Here is an 18286-nt window from a genome sequence, read left to right on the forward strand (position 1 = left end):
ACACAATGTACGATAAAACGTAAGTTATCTGTTATACGCTACAGTTTTTTATTTCTATAAAATGTCCAGGTGATCATATCGAAAGTCCCCAAGGGTGGGGGTGGGGGGGTAAGCTGAGGTAGTAGGGGGGGAGGGGTCAAATTAAAATTATGCTTATTTTTAGGTAAATTTTATACATAAAATGTCCTTTAAATTATGTCGTATTATAATATTTTTAACCCCCGACGCAAAAAGATGGGTGATAAGTGTTTGACCGCTATGTGTGTCTGTGTGTGTATCTGTTTGTGCCACCGTAGCTCGCTAGCAGGTAATTAGATGCGGTTTTTTTGTTAGGCAGCATATTTTCCGACGCTGGTTCTTAGATAAACTGTATCAAAATAGGTTAATCAATTTATTATACCTAGGTATACATATAGAGGTAAAAGTAGGAATGAAAATAACTAAAGTTATCGAATATACTTTAGTGATTAGGCAGCATATTTTCCGACGCTGGTTCTTAGATAAACTGTATCAAAATAGGTTAATCCATTTATTATACCTAGGTATACATATAGAGGTAAAAGTAGGAATGAAAATAACTAAAGTTATCGAATATACTTTAGTGATATATTAAATGAAAGTGAACGACCTATCAGTAACAATAAGTCAAATTTTATCAAAATCGGTTCATCCATTTATTTGATAAACGGTATAAAAGTTGTAGGTAACAAAAAAATTAATTTTGACTCAAGTGACATATGAAATGAAAGGGCATGACGTGTAAAGTATAATTGGACATATTTAATCAAAATCGGTTCATCCATTTACTATACCTATACATATATGGGTAAAAGTTGGAATGAAAGAAACGATTGTTGTCAAGTATACCTAAGTGACATATCAAATGAAAGTGCATAACGGGTGAAGTACAGTTATAGTTCTATTTTTATCCAAATCGGTTTTTCCATTTATTAGATTACAGCATAGATTACAGCGGTGATCAGATTACAAAAGTGGGAATGAACAATAATCGAATGTGGTCAAATAATATCTCAAGCGGCATATCAAAATATGAAAGATCAACGTGTAAATTACAATTAGTAATGTTTTATCGAAATCGGTTCATCCGTTTATTACACTTTAGGGGTGACAGTGGTTAGATTAATAAACCAAATGGAGCATCAAACGACAGGATATGTCGTATACATATAGGTACAATTAGATAATATGGTTTACATCAAAATCGGTTCTGCCATTTACTAGGGATGGAAGGAGTTTGAAAGTCTGTGAAAGAAGAGGGGGATATGGGAGCGAGAGGATAGCCACACCCTGGAAATTTTGAATTCTACTCAAAGCCACATAGGCCTGGCGCGGGCGCGGCGCTTGGCAATTACCACTTCTTTTGCCACTGTGGTCCATTACAATTTGTGCACGGTTACGGCCCAACTTAAAAGATGTCAAGGAGCAACAAACTTATATTATATAGATATCAATATTATGTAGGAATGTATTATGGAGGTAAAGGTAGGTCTCGCTCACTTGAAAATATTATATGAAAATAAGAAACCGAAGTTTAAATATTAAAAAAAAACCCAACGCAATGAAGGAAAAGGAATAAATAATTTTACAAACTTCCCGACGATCTTTAAAATTATGATAATATGATAATGATAGTACCTATGGCAGCCCCGACGACTTTGTTTTTTTTTATTTTTATAAATATTTAAAATGGTATTTATTTTCTATGGTATTTATATGTTCTTCGTTGCGTTGGGTTTTTGAAGTGAAAACTTCTTTATCGGCGTTGGGTATAAAATCTTAAACTCGCGTCAGGACACGTGGCCTGATCGAAAAAGCGTAAAGTGCGTCACACACGGTGAAGATACTATAATATTTTATCAGTATCTTAAGGTATCCGGTATCAGCGTTCTGACCATCATTTTTCTTTTTGTCATTGCGTACCTACTAAGACCCCTGTAGAACCGCCATCCTGTTACAAATGACCCACAAAATTTCGGGTCATTTGTATCAGGATGGCGGTTCTACAAAATATCAAACATGCTGAACGTTAATAATCAAGTTTTCACTTCTGCCGGCACTCCCGGAATGCAACCCGTCTTTTTTTTTTAATTTAATTTTTATTGCACAGTCTAAACGGTTTAGTTACTACAGGCGCGAGACAGGAAAGATGAGCGCTGAGACAAACGTCAAAACGCAAAGGAATCCGCTACGATACTAATTGTCATAAGCGTATGATGTGTTTTGCACAATTTTATTAAATTGCGACTGGATGAAAATTTTGTTCGTGATCGTCGTCGTCGTTGGTAGGGTGAACAAATCTTTAGCAAAACATCATCAGTACGCTTATGTCAATTAGTAGATATCGATAGCGGATTCTATTCCTTTGCGTTTTGACGTTTGTCTCGGCACTCATTTGCTGCACAATATATGTATTGTCAAAAACATCCATACAAGGAAGGAAGGAAAATAAATTTGCTCCTTTCCCTCCTGGTGCCTATAAATAATATGACATAATTTAAAATAAATTTTACGTAGAAAATTAATTAGGCATTTATTTTTTTAGCTCAGTTTAGTAATAAATTTTACTAAAAGTTTTTTTAATTATTTATGGTAGTACGTGTTTATTCAATAAAAGTTAAGTAGTAACTACTATGCAGTCACTATTCCACGCGGACGAAGTCGCGGGCACAGCTAGTATAAAATATTATCGATTATCGGAAACAATTGATATGATTTCAGTAAAGTCATCTCTACATGTGTCAAAAATCAATGTGTCACAGAAATCATCTTAGGTGGAAAGGACTATAGTTAATTATAAATCCGTTTATACTAGTGTCCGACCGAACTTTCGGTTTCGGTTTCGGTTTCGGCCGAGTTTCGGCCAAAAATCAAGTTTCGGCCGCAGTTTCGGTTTCGGCCAAAATCGGCCGAAACTTTTGCCGAAACCGAAACTTATTTCGCAAGTTCAGTGAACTTAGTTCACACACTTTCACGCTCGCCTAACTTCGTTTTCCTCGGCAACGCTTTGACGGACGCTGTCAAAGCGTTGGTTGACCCACGCTGGTGGAAACAATTTTTGATTATCTACGTTGAGATTGGAACTGGGTGTAATAGTAATTAATAATTATTATTTTTATATAAGAGGTACCTAAAAGAGACTGATTATTCTTCTAAGTACAAATACCAATCCAAAGCTAAAGACTCTAATAAAGAGAAAGATTTCAAAAAACCAAAACTTATTATTAAAAGTAACAGTAATAATTACTGATTTGATTTAGATGACTGATTTTACTGAGAACTTAATTTGAAAAAATAATAAAAATTAAAATTGTTATTACAAGGTTATTACTTATTAATATTTTAAAAATATATTTTTTTTTTATTTTATATTAAATAAATGATTAGGTACAACAAATTTAATATACTGTGTTTTCATTTCATAACCTAATTAAGGCAAAATAATAGGTAAAATGCACCAAAGTTCAGTATTTTTAGAAATTTCATAGTTGACCACGTGAGTTTCGGTTTCGGTTTCGGTTTCGGCCGAAACTGAAGCCACGGCCGAACATTCGGTTTCGGTTTCGGTTTCGGCCTGGAAACCAGTTTCGGTCGGACACTAGTTTATACTCTGTCCATTATATTATTTGCTTTTTGACAGATGCACGCCTATGTAGGATTGTATTGTCTATGTTAAAATGTCATACAAATAATTATCGTACTTCATGGACAGGTCCCGCCCACTTAGTGATGCCTACACAGAATTATTCAATAATGGGTCGATAGATTAAAATAATCGATAGAAATACTCTGTAAAATATATATGATACAGAAAAACTCTTCTATTATGTTATATAATTTAAATGTAAAGACAACCAAATTGTAAGATAACCAATAAATAAAAAAATATTAGTTTAGTTTAGTTTTAACATACAATGCATAGATATGTGGTCTTATTATTATATATCTTATTAGTACGTTTACGTTGTAATTATTATTTACGTACCTGATTCGATTTATGATAATATTTTGAATTTATAATTGAAATGGTAACACAATTGATAATCTTTTGAACATCACTTCTGGTATCACCCGTCGAGCTGTCAAAAAGCAATTCTTATAGTGGACAGACTATACAATTTCAATATATTACTCACCAATTTGATACCCATTAGACGAGACAGTATTAAACATAGCTTCTAGCGCAGTGCCCGACTTCTCATCTGTGATGAAGCTGTGCTGCAGATCCTTAATGATGTACTCAAACTCCGGAGACCATCGCGCAAAGTATACTGGTATGTTGATCTCTTGTTGTGACATCACCGCTTCGAGGAGGTGGATATGCTGTAAAAACCAATAATTTATAAATAAAAATAGTTTTTTGTTGTTGATCTAATGATAGTAAAAGTATATTTAAAGAAAAAAAGGCGTGTGGCACTCGGTGACTGCCTCGGTAAAGCTATTGCATAGCATGCCTTCAAGCCACACCTCCGTATCCGTCGGAGTGGGGAGCGTGAGGGTTTTTCGTTACGGAATTTCTCGATTCGGTCCCCGCGATCAAGGCCCGCGATAGAAGCTATGCAATAGTTTAAAAATAAAGTATGTTTTATAGTTTATATTGTTACTATTTGTACTGTATCTTAATCACTTTTAGCAAAGTTAAGAGACCAATGAAGATGATTTCTTTAAATTAAATACTGTAACATATAAGTTACTATATTTTCAACAGAGAATCTGTCACATAAGTTAATATGTAATACAAAATTTGCTGCACCTTCCTTGACATTTATAATAAGTTATGCTTACAACAAGGTTCTTACTTACATTGGATTAAAACATACCTAGCCAATGAAATAATTTTAAGAATTGAAAAAATTTGGTGATTAGGTGAATTCAATTTCACGGTTGGCCAAAATGCTAGGGTGTTGCCCTAGAATCCCACCTTGTGATCGAAATTTTCCTATTCTATAAAAATTTCTAATTTATAAAGCATTTGAATGCTATAAAACTAAATATAAAACAATACAATGCTTATTGTGCATACCTCCTTTTCATCGTCAGTCAAAACTGTGTCATTCTTAGGCAATAACAGCACCAATGCGCCAGCCTTGCCCCTAATCTCAATGAACTGTTCAATAGTGACGTCCTGAAGCCGGGCGACGACGCAGTGGCGCGCCGTGCTCCACGAGGTGAGGGAACGACCTTCGAGGTTGAAGCTTGAGCTGCGGCAGCCTTGAATTGGGAAAAATATACTTTATTGTTTTAACAGTAACTAGATGTCTCCTGTTGCCAAAAATTAAAATAAATTGAGAGATATATTTTAGTGTAGGAGAAAGTTCATATACAGTGGTGGACGTTTAATTAGAAACACGTAACACAATGAAGTAGTCTACAAATTTTTTACATTTGTGTATTAACGTATTAGAGATTAAGCATTATTTCATCTGTAATAGAACACCCGTTTATCTAGTTTTATGAGAAACTGCTTCATTTTAATCAAACGTTAGCTTAAATTAATAAAATTAAAAAACTTTAAGTGAAGTCTGATTTTCGAGTATTTTCAGTCTGGACAACAAATTAGAAACGGCATGGTTCGAGTGTTCCAAAGTCAAAACCTGTTGAAATGCCGCCAATATTTTTTTCTTCTACAAATATTTGCACCATTTTTTAAACATTCCATCTAAAAGTTTCTGAAAATTAATTTGCTTTGCAGTATAAATGGGTAAAAGTAAGATTTCTTACCCATCAACAAGAAAAATAATTTTAAGTTTACATTTTGACAAAAACTGGAGTTACATGAAAATTGCAAATCATTTAGAGTGTTCGATAAAAATATATTCAATGCTTTAGTTTATTTAAAAGAGCATGGTACTTCCGATCAAGTGCCTAGAAAAGCTCGACCGTGGAAAAACCACTGCTCGCGAGCATAGGCAAATAATTCTTTTCGCAAAGATGGATCCATTTATAGGTTCCAATTCTATTAGGAAATTTTGCAAACATGTTAAAATCTCATACAATCTAAGCCACGACGTTGTAAAGCCGTTGTTGTCTATAAAGATTATAACAATCTAAAAACAACCCCATACGTGCCCATACTATAATGTTTCCTCCGCCATGCTGAACTGTTTATTTATTATCTAAGGCCTGGTTAACTGAACGACGCGCGTATCCTTTGCCATTAGAATTGATTAAATTAATTTTAGTTTCGTCCCAAAATAAAACTTTTTGACTGTCCACGAGCAATATTTCTTAGTAAATGAAAATCGTTGTTGTCGCTGTACTACCTAGTAAGAAGCTGTACTTTCCTGGCGTCTCTCCCAAAAAAAATTGCCTCGACTTACCGCCTGCGAACCAATCTCATCGACTCATTGCGAGATTCATCTTCGGAAAAAAACTAATTTTATAATAGAATTGGAACCTATAAATGGATCCATCTTTGCGAAAAGAATTATTTGCCTATGCTCGCGAGCAGTGGTTTTTCCACGGTCGAGCTTTTCTAGGCACTTGATCGGAAGTACCATGCTCTTTTAAATAAACTAAAGCATTGAATATATTTTTATCGAACACTCTAAATGATTTGCAATTTTCATGTAACTCCAGTTTTTGTCAAAATGTAAACTTAAAATTATTTTTCTTGTTGATGGGTAAGAAATCTTACTTTTACCCATTTATACTGCAAAGCAAATTAATTTTCAGAAACTTTTAGATGGAATGTTTAAAAAATGGTGCAAATATTTGTAGAAGAAAAAAATATTGGCGGCATTTCAACAGGTTTTGACTTTGGAACACTCGAACCATGCCGTTTCTAATTTGTTGTCCATACTGAAAATACTCGGAAATCTGACTTCACTTAAAGTTGTTTAATTTTATTAATTTAAGCTAACGTTTGATTAAAATTAAGCAATTTCTCATAAAACTAGATAAACGGGTGTTTTATTACATATGAAATAATACTTAATCTCTAATACGTTAATTCATAAATGTTAAATTAATTTGATGACTACTTCATCGAGTTACATGTTTCTAATTAAACGTCCACCACTGTATGAATAAATTATAATATATTCACATTTTACATTATGTATTATTCAAAATTTCAATTCAATTCTTTGTCCAAACATTTATTTGGTGTTACAGGAAGACAAGACATAATGAATTTAACTATATGATTTGTTTTATTTTGAAGAAATCAGTTTTGAAAATAAATTTAAGTTTTTAAATTATGTCAAACACATAATTTGCAAACATTTCCAATCTGAATTTGTCAAATAAATACCGAATTGATGAGAAATACATAAAAAGTTAAGTAAGTAAAGTAAGTAAGTTTTTTTGGACATAAACCAAATAAAGGTACATACAAAAGATTCTCAAAGTTTGATATCTACATTCTAGATTGTTGATAGCAATATATCACTATGTAAATATGTCCCAAATATAGAGATAAGAAGATTTGCTTATTTGTCTGTGTAAATTCAATGCAAGTCATACTCTGAATTAGCTATAGAGATAACTATTATTATTTTATTGTGATTTTCTTATTAAAGACTGTAAAAAGACTGGTGAGTTAGCTGTCAGTAAGCAATTGTAACCACCCATGAACATATGCATGGCCGCTACAAATGGGTAGATGAAATTTTATGGGACAGAATGAATGCTTACAAGATTTAAAAATGTCAATCTTTCCTATCAAGGATGGATAAACTAACAAGATATATTTACATACTTATATATAGGTACATATAGTCTACATACTAGGTAGAGATATTTAAAACAAATTTTTAAATTGTACCTTGACAATTTACAAGATTATGTGATTAAATATGTTATAATTTACAAATAACTTTTTTTTTGAGTTGTAATATTATTGAAAGTGGGTGAGAGATTTGTTATTGAAACTTTTTTACTCTATTTTCTGAGAATTTAAGCGACATAAATATCTGGAATTCATAGTAAAGTAGAAATCTTTATCTTAACAACAGTTTATATCTTGTACTAAACTGTTAAATAACATAAGTAAATGGACCAAGAGATCCCAATTAATCCAAGTTGATTTAATAGCTGTGTATTAGAAGATAAATTTATCTATTCAGCTAATTGGCTGAAAAAGTAAGAAAATAACCTAAAAATAATTGAATGCATTTATTGCGCTAACAGAAAAACTAAATAACTTACCGTGTGGAACAGTGTGGAGGTCATATTGTTGCATTCTATACACCGAAAATTCGTGAGAAGCAGCTACAGGATTCACAGGGGACATTATGATAAAAATTGGGAATACGACTAGTAAATAATAGGGTAAATAGCCCTTGAATATTTCGGCAAAGCCGTCTGCTTGATCGAGCCACATTTTGGCGACTGTGCTGAGTATGTTTGTAATGAAATTAATACATAAAATCAATTATTAATATAACAATCCTATTATACGAAACCCTACGTGTGATAACTCGGTCAATGACACTCGGTTTTGCGGAGGTTTTGCGTGACTTAACGACGCAATGTTGCCATTGTCGTATTGCAATAATCAATTTTAATTGCCACTGCCATAGACAATATAACTAAACCTACATATTTGGAAAAAGGAGAAGGGAACATAATTTCGTTATATTTATTTATTGCATAAATATTGTATAATTTTTTACAATACGTAAAACATCTGGTAAGAGTTTAGGAATGTCTTTTTCGGTTTATAAGTAAGTACAAGCTTTGATAATTACTGACTAGATGGCGTTGTGTGTTGATGGTGATAGAGAATATAAAAAAAATTATTGCGTTCGATCATGAGAAAAATGCATATTGGTAGTTTTACAATTTTTTATTATGCTCATTACTTTCTTATTCGTAGTCTTCTATTTTATAGAATTCAATTGAATGTCAAAATAAAAGCGGCAAGCGGTAATTTCTAGGATTCAGAAAAAATGTCCAAATTCGTCAAGCGAATTTAATCATGACGAAGCATAATGATTTGCTGAATTAGACATTATGAGTGAAGTTGGTAAAGGAATGGAAATCCAATCCTGCATAATATCCCAGCGGTTACCACAGAGCTCTTATTACTCACGTTAGAACTTTAAGCTCCCCTTGCGGATATTATAGCTAAGTAGTTACCAAATGGCTTCATTAGGTACCGCAAAAGTAATTTTATAAAAAAAATGCCTTTCCTCTAGTATTATACCTATTTAAATAATTTATTTTATTATAAGTAAGTATTTTTTTATATAACTACTTAGGTTTAATTTGAAAAAACTGTAAGTACCTCTGCCCAATTTTTTTTTCTTAAAATTCGAAACCCGCGGTTCGTTTATATAACCATAAATATTATAATAAAAAAAAGAAGTGAAAAAGAAATTAGAAATAATTTTTTTTTAAGTAAAAAAAGTGTGTAACTATAGGTTGTATGTAACTAAGTAGTTACATTTTTTTTAAGTATTATTAATTGTATTACGTTTTTAAAATAAAGTACTTATATATTTTATTGTTGGACGCGCATTCCATTGGCTGAAAAGAAAAGTTATGTAAGTTAATTACTATGATACTTCTTGACATGAAAATAAATCTTGAAGGGGTTTAATCAAGGGATGGGAATTAATATATCGGTTTACTCGCGCGAAAACGTGAAGGTCTACGAATGCGAGCGTAATGCTCTTAAAATCTATCTATAAATGTATTTAGCTTTGTACATATACATATTTTATAGTGTCTATAAATATTCTATTAAATAATCTATTAAGTATTAATTCTATTTATGTTGGTGCAACGTTTGTTACCAAGCTGATTTGATATGGTTAAAACGATTTTTTAAATTTGTTTCTTTGGTGGGTTTGAAAATTCGAAATTCGAAATTATGTTCGTTTTTTTCGGAGCAATTTTATTACATATGTGATTTTATTGTATAGAACTAGCTTTCCGCCCGCGGCTTCGCCCGCGTTTTCGGAGAAAAACCCGTTCCCGTAGGATTTCCGGGATAAAACCTATCCTATATCCTATATCCTATATCCTTTCTCGGGTATCAAAATATCTCTATACCAAATTTCCTGCAAATTGGTTCAGTAGTTCAGGCGTGATTGAGTAACAGACAGACAGACAGAGTTACTTTCGCATTTATAATATTAGTTGTATACGTAGTATATTATTATTAGTCTGTGATATTAGTATGGATTAAAATAAAATTTATAACATTTTTAATCTGAAAATGAAAATAGAAGATTGGAAAGTTAATTACGTAGGCTACTTTTGGTTTCTATCGTCATGATTGATGAAACATCTCGTTCCCATGAAAATTTCTTGGAGTATCTATGCGGGTGAAGCCGCAGGCAGTAAGCTATATTATCATAAAGTTGCACAGTTTAGCCGAATAAAGTTTTACAAGGCAACTAGTTTATAAATATACCACGAAAATAAACTTGCTGGTTAACTTTTTAATGTAATGCATATTTTTCAGATTGATTGATGAGTGAAATTTTGAATGAAGACCAGATGAAAATTAGAATACTAAACTAGTGAGATATATGACAAAAGGAACATGATAGACTTTTAAAAATAGTAAGTAGGTACCTATCTTTTAATATTTTAACTTACAATTTAAAAAAAAGCTATCTCGCTACATTAATCTCATATTGTTTATAAATCCAAGCAATTCCGCAGTATAAGCGTATAATTACAACGATTATGAACACAAAGGCAAACCACGCATCTCATTAAAGCACGTAAAACAATGCTGTTTCTGCCATTAATAATTGTTCCTACAGTTTAATTGTGGCGGTGTAAAATTGCATCTCAACTTCTGTATTAAGTTCCAAACGGAAAGATTTTTCGGATTATTTTTTTTTCATTACTACGAATATATTTTAGAATCGACATAAAAAAATGACATAAAAAAAAAACAACACTAATTTTATTATCTATCTCTGACTTCAAAAAATTAGGAGGTTCTCAATTCGGCCGGTATATTTATATTTTTTTTATTAAAAAACTAGTAGTATAAGTAGTGTATTTGAAAACTAACACAAGTTGTAATATTAACTAAGAATCTTAGAGATATACATTTTTTTGATATACATCATATTTTATAGTTGATAAAATAAACTCCATCATATTGGTAATGTGCGTAATATTTCAAAGCTGCAATAGACGAGCTACAACCCAAAAAGTTAGTTGCTGCAATGCTAAATAATAAATTGGGACTCTAAATTATTTAAAGTAAGAAATCTAGGTTTGGTTTAAAATAAATTCGAATAAAACAGAAAACACATATAATATTTTAGAAGAAAATAACCGTAAACTATAGATCAGAAGGCATAGAAAAGAGAAAGAATGAGATAACATTTATTTTAAACATAAATATTTTTTTCTGCTGTATTATATTATTTCGATATAATAAAGCTTTACTTTACAAATTAAACATTCATTTATAAATAGAATAACCATTGCATCAAATAAACCTACTTTTAAAATTCGAACGCTATTACGGCCTTCTTTTTTTAATCGATTCTATGCTGCCAGTCGGTTTGGCTAAGATAAAATGCGTCTTCCCCTTAAGAAAGCTTGTATAATACGCATGCAGTTTGTAAGAGCGGTCGACCGGCGGCGGCGCGGCGCACTGCGGGTCTATTGAGCGGGGCTGGGTTGGTAGGGGTGGGTTCGAGCGATGTATCGATGTTTCGTACGATGCTCTATGGTTGATGTTGTTTATGGGTTGTGGATAATTTTGTTTTAGGGGGTTGAATAGAGCGGATAGAGGAAGAAAGGGAATGATTTATTTGGTGTATAAATGTAGCTTGTCTTGATAAGAAATGGTATGAATTAATATTAAATATGAAGTAGGTAGGTACATATTTATATTGTGAGTTGTCTCTCTGAATGAGAAATAGTAGAGACTCTTTATATTAAACTATAAAATGAAATAAAGTATTTTCTTTATTTATAACTAGAAGAAAGCAGCCTAGGTCAATTGCAAATCAATGTAAACATTTGTTTTAAATAACATGTTCTCGATGAATAGTATCGATACAAGCCCAGCACGCAACTCGATTATCTGCACGCTCGGGCCTGTGTTCCGATCGTTCAAAGTGGGGAGCGCGTCGTACACAGTGTGCTCGCAGCCCCCGGCAGCGCGGCATGGGTGGCGCGCTGCTGCTAGCGCTGCTGGCGGCGGCGCGGGCCGGCGAGCCTAACGCGACCAACGTCACCGCCGACCCCGAGCTCGAGGAGAAGGCGCCGCTCTTCCCCACCGACCTCTTCACCGAGGAGCAGCGCCGCTCGGGCGCCGTCATCTTCCACGTGATAGGCATGGGCTACATGTTCGTAGCCCTCGCGATCGTCTGCGACGAGTTCTTCGTGCCGGCGCTCGACGTGATCATCGAGCGGCTCGCGATCCGCGACGACGTCGCCGGCGCGACGTTCATGGCCGCCGGCGGCTCCGCGCCCGAACTGTTCACCTCCATCATCGGTGTGTTCGTCTCGTTCGACGACGTCGGCATCGGGACGATCGTCGGCTCGGCCGTGTTCAACATCCTGTTCGTGATCGGTGCTTGCGCGCTCTTCTCGCGCACGACGCTCAGCCTGACGTGGTGGCCGCTGTTCCGCGACTGCACCTTCTACTCGATCAGTCTACTCGTGTTGATATACTGTTTCCATGATAGCGAAATATACTGGCAGGAAGCCCTGGCGCTGTTCTCCCTGTACGGGGCGTACGTGTTGTTCATGCGGTGGAACCAGCCCGTCGAGAGGGCGCTCAAGAAGCTGATATACAAGAACAAGGTGACGAGAGTGAGGAGTACAGATCAGCTGATGCCCACGGTGAGCTCGCCCGCACAGACCTTGCATGCACTGAATTAGATTAATCCGAGTCGATTAGGGATTGATTAGAGCCTGATTTTTGGGGAAACCCTTTCATGTTTTTTGGTTATTTAGATAGCATCGATGTCGTGAAATTATCATTGTTGTTGTGTTGGCTATTAGCATTTATAATTCAACGATTATGTATGATCTGCCTTAATTCAATTTTGGTGTATCGCTTCCTTATCTCTTGCAGCGTAATATTATGGAAGGTAATTCGAAGAAGCTGTTTATCTTATCTTCATACATATTATCATATTATTTACTTGAATATTAAAATTCTGCTTATACCTACTACGCAAAAAATAAATTTAACACCAATAAAATTTTTTACAACAATATATTGTCGACTATCAAATTATGTACGCTAACTATAATTTTCTAATGATCCCACTTAAGCTTGTTTATAAAAGGGTGTAAGGTTGTTTGATATTCGTTGTTATGACTACTACGTTACGCCCTGACTCGGCTCTTACATAAGCTTCGTGAAAACGTGCGTATTTGATTCAAACGATTGAACGTGTATTTTTATTAAAGCGAAGTTCGGAAGAGAATTTGGGTTAAGCTTTATGTGGGATTGCGTGAGTCCCACCCTGCAATATTTTGTTGATATGCTTGATTGATGGAAAATGAATGACATGAAATGGATGTAGTTTGCCAGCTCGGTAATTGGCGGAATTGTTTGCAATATTAAAAACTGATAATTACTTACTTGCCTGCTTGAATAATGTAAATTAAGTTTTCATTATTCAATAAAAAGCACATTAAAAAGTAATTATTTTTTTACACCAGAAACATAACAAAATTATAATATTAATCACGGTTTAAGTTGTAATTCAAGATCCTTACTTATAATATTGGGCGTATGTCGATTAATTAGTACCTAATTATATTTATACTTAACTCTTATCGTTCTTATGGAAATGTAATCACATTACGCAACGAATGTGATCCATTAAAATTTAAAATACTTAAAAATTACGGCAAGCGAAATTTTAAATTAAAATGTTTTACGCATTAAGGCCGCTACGAAAAATCTCTACGGTGATAGCTACGAGCTACGAGCTACGAGCTTTCGCTACGTAATAGGTTAATGGCTTAAACCTGGCTGTAATAGCTGGGCCATTAAAATGATGCATCGTGTTCCGGCTTAACTCAGGTGACGCGATTTTTATGAAACCTTAGCCCTTGATAAGCCTATAAACATGAGTTTGCTTTAATCGTATTTAACAAAGCTAGCAACCAACATAACCATATATCAATTTTGTAGCACCTTTTAATATGTCATGTCGTTATAAAAACGTTAAATTTCATTTAATATAAAAGAATATAAATTGTAAGATTATATTATTCTGCTCATTATAACACTAGTATTTGTTACAAGAAAGAAAAATTAACACAAGAAGCAACCTCCTCGCATAAAATGTACCTAGGACCTAAACGCCTCCCTTTACTGTAATATGTTTTCAATTTTAGTTTAAAATCCTATTTTGAGAACATTTTAGAAATATTGTTGCATTATAAAACCATGGTTCTACCTTGCTTAAATAAAACAAAAATAAAAATACTTACATCTTTTACTGTTACATATTTTCAAGAACTTTGCATATTACGGTGATATAAATCATAATATGTTTTGGTTACGTACGATTTTAGATTAAAGAAATTATACATTAGGTACTATGTACTACCTTAGCGAATAACACTCACCTGTATTTAACTTCCAAAATTTTTCATATTAACACAACCATCTACCATTTTTACCTCGCTTACAAAAAAAAACTGGATCTTTGTTTCTCTAACAGCTGGAACATCATTAAACATACAGTAAAATGTTAAATTAAAATGACATTCAGTTGAAATGCTTCAAGTGCGCGACTTTGCAATTAGCGACGGTAGTTGCATATTCACTCGAATAAAAACACACTTGTAAATGTCATGAAATGTTCCATCTTTAGTTGCGTATACTATAGTAGTATGTGACATTTGCACTAGGTCATTTTTTCTGTAATTTTTTGTATGCAACTGAAAATGTCAGGTGATGGATTTTAAGAGATTAAAAAACTAGATGATGGTAAATGATAGGTAGACTTTATTGCTTAATACTTTGCTCTGCATTCTAATTGCCATTCTTACATCAATAAAAGTCTACAACAAAATTCTTTCTAAATGAAGCCGAATCCATAATTTTCAAAGTAAAATTAATACAAAATGATACAAAAGTATCCTTAAAATAAAAGAAGTGCCTCTTATAAGAGGTGTTTAGCTGTCAAAATCTCATTAGTTATACTTATCAAGTGAGTATCTATATGATCTTCATTCACAATTAAACCGTAATAATTGTGTACGTGAGCTCCGCACATACAATCATAAGAATCTCACCCAATAATGATGGAATTAATCGATTCTGCTGGTTAAACTTTGGCGATAAATTTGTTATAGTTTCTGGCATGTTCAGCCTATTAAGATTGGCCGAGCTTACGAACGGGCATAAATTCAATGTTTGTCCCATGTTATTGAAAGCGCCAAGCAGTCTGGAACTACGCCAATATCTACAGGATAATGTCCGTCAATGCTTTTTAGTTCTATCAAATATGTGGGATAAGGGTTCGAAGTTTTAAATGTGGTATCGTTTTGGCGAGATCAAATGTGTAGCTTTACCAAGACTATTCAAAAAGGTATTCATGTTAGTTTATTTAGTAATTAAACTATTAGCTTTAAAAGGATCTTTTGATTTGAGTTTTTAGAGTATTTTATATCTTAACTAAATAAACTTAAATACGACATTCCACCAAGCGTTACGCTTCATCCTTTCTCGTGCGGACCAGCAAGGAATGGAACAAACTTCCGGACTCCGTATTTCCTGATAATTATAATCTGTACTTGTTTAAAAGAAAAGTGAATAGGCATATAATAAGTCAGCATGCTCCATATTTGGTTGTATAGGGTAACGATAAAATCCGTGTATCATCGGTTAAATTAATCTGGCCTTTTTGGGTATTTTGTTAAATTCACTTATTTTGTTTTGGAATGTTTTATTAAACTGCTTTAGGTTTTTACTACCTTTAAGTATAAATATGTGCAAGCATATGGCAATAATTCGGTCCAATTCGAACGTCTGGGTTGCTGTAAATACCGGTATTGCTTGGAAATACCTAATAACGATACCCGTTTCGGTGTTGAATATAACGAAAGTGCTCCAGGCGAGAGATAACTGTAAAAGCTTGTAATATTTGTCATTTATACGTATTTCCTATTCGACTAGACTCTTACGTATTACACATAACCATGGCAATACTGAGGTTTAAATAAGTGTATGAATTACCGAAATTCAAACGTTTCATCATAAAAATATGAATATTGAATACCTATATGCATTATGTACATATCTTCAAGTGATATAAGATGAACGAATATTTGAGACTATTTCTTAACTTCGTTTTGACATCGGCTAAGGTTTATGGACTCTATGAGGCATTTTATAGGAAACAAAGAGCATAAAACGTTATTTAATAAAAATTTAACAGTAGTTTTATTCCCTTAAAGTGCACTTTTACTACATGCTCATAATAATATTAATAACAAGTTTTATGTTGGTCCCATCATTTTTATTTGAAGTTTTTGTGGTTTTATTTTCTTAATGTCAAAATTATTAATATTAAAAAATATAACTAATTAAGTACATACAGTATCTGATCCATATACAGAATAACATATAAATACATAATATGAGCACTTTGCAACAAAAAAATAAAACACAACGCTTCCGTATTTATAGCATTGAAGAAAAAGGCCCACAGATGGGATAAGATGGGATTACAAGAGACATATAGGTAGGTACGAGTACGTGGTCCTATTATAAGCGTAATACATATGGGGTAACCTTTAAAAATCGTATAGATAAATGAGGATGTGTCACAACCTAAACAATTCTAAATTGCATTAACATTAAACCCTTATAATATAAACCTCTCCTAAAATTGTTTCGAAATATTTTTAGGGCAAGGCTAGTCACCAACTGATCAAGATATAGAAACATAGAAGCTGTGATAGATGTAAATATACATATTATCTTAGTTATAATACAAACAAAACTGCTTTAACTCAACTCCAAAATATCATCGTCATTGATCTACAATGGTAATTAAACCTTAGAATAGATTGAAATATTTAAATGATCAAATATTTAAAGATAAAATAAATCTGAGAACATTAACGAGTATAATTTTCACATTTAAACTGTGTGCTTTAAACTCGGAAATAACATAAAATTAAATCTAAAAATACGCACCAGCAAGTAAAATATTACAAGCACAGATATTCCGACTTACCTTGACGGAAATATGCTGTCGCAAGATTAGCTCGAATACCTTGTTAAATAAAGTTTAAAACACGTAGCGGTAGAACTTCAAATACGTATATCACAAAAGAAAAATCTATCGGACGTCCGCAGTAATTTGTAAAGATTTCGATAGCTCTCAGCATCGGCTTCCTTTGTTCTTCCACTATGCTCTGATTCTTAACTGGGAATCTCACTTTATATAAATAGCAGAGTCGGTATATCGTTATTGAAACCGTTTTTATTTCGTTACCGGTGAGTGCAGATATCGGTATCGGTATGAATTGGAACTTTTTAAAAGTGAAGCTATATTGAAATACGCAAATAAATTACATATAAGTATAAGAATTAAAACATTACAGACAGACTTGCTTGACAAATTCATTTTCACTGATAACAGAATTCTTAGTTTTGCATATCTGCATTTTTTACATCGTTAGAAATACGTATTCAATTGCGATAACTAGTTTATTCTGTTTAGGAACGAAACAGCACAACTTCAATCTAAACTGCCTTATTCTTCTGTAATTAGGGTCTATATTTTCTTGTATCTTGAAGACAATTTTCTGCCTCTATTTTCTCTATACTTCCAATAAATGTCGTGACTGACCGCGGCCTATTTTTCCAGCACCAGACTGCCGCTCAGACATTGGTGAGTGATTGCCTCCTTCTAAGCATCTTTTCTTTCTTTTCTTATGCTTATTCTTGCTTCGGTTAGACTCCCCAAATTTGTCGACGCGAAATTATGAATCGATTAGAAACTGTGACATTTACTATGATGTGAAGTGATTAATTCGGACTATAGACTAGTAATGGCAAGGAATGCTATTGGCATAAGTGGGCATAATCGTTTATCATGCGTTTATCCTATTGTCAGAATAATTCCAATCTACCTTCAAGTATATTTCATACATTTAATTAAAGATTAAGTAAACATTTTAACTGGAACGATGACCCATATCATATTGGATTGTACGTTTGGTAATTGATTTTGTATTTGCGAATTTAATTGCAGTTTCCAATCCTTTTGAACGATTTTACGTTGACAAATTTGCAGAGACTCCATGCAAGTAATAGGGTATGTCACTGAATTATTAAGCACGGTTCGGATGAAAT

General features: G+C 33.3%; 2 protein-coding genes across 2 annotated transcripts in view; one reads left to right on the top strand and one right to left on the bottom strand.

Moving 5' to 3' along the window:
* Window positions 1-8460, bottom strand: part of LOC149481460 (BOS complex subunit NCLN) — an 18309-nt gene extending 9849 nt beyond the window's left edge. Inside the window, exons 1-3 of the mRNA XM_089705013.1 lie at window positions 8170-8460; window positions 5042-5229; window positions 4155-4341 (exon numbers count right to left, since the gene is read on the bottom strand). Coding sequence (XP_089561139.1) covers window positions 4155-4341; window positions 5042-5229; window positions 8170-8344 — 550 coding nt within the window. The 5' untranslated portion in view covers window positions 8345-8460. The remainder of the gene's footprint in view (window positions 1-4154; window positions 4342-5041; window positions 5230-8169) is intronic.
* A 3644-nt stretch (window positions 8461-12104) lies between these two features.
* Nckx30C (solute carrier family 24 member Nckx30C) overlaps window positions 12105-18286 on the top strand; it is a 63062-nt gene continuing 56880 nt past the window's right edge. Inside the window, exons 1-2 of the mRNA XM_089705014.1 lie at window positions 12105-12792; window positions 17799-17822. Of these exons, the coding sequence (XP_089561140.1) occupies window positions 12112-12792; window positions 17799-17822 (705 nt within the window). The 5' untranslated portion in view covers window positions 12105-12111. The remainder of the gene's footprint in view (window positions 12793-17798; window positions 17823-18286) is intronic.

The sequence above is a fragment of the Colias philodice genome, chromosome 16 (assembly GCF_061535455.1).
Source record: "Colias philodice isolate Cphi_HAF_F1 chromosome 16, ilColPhil1 Martin Lab GWU primary, whole genome shotgun sequence".
Taxonomy (NCBI): Eukaryota; Metazoa; Arthropoda; class Insecta; order Lepidoptera; family Pieridae; genus Colias; species Colias philodice.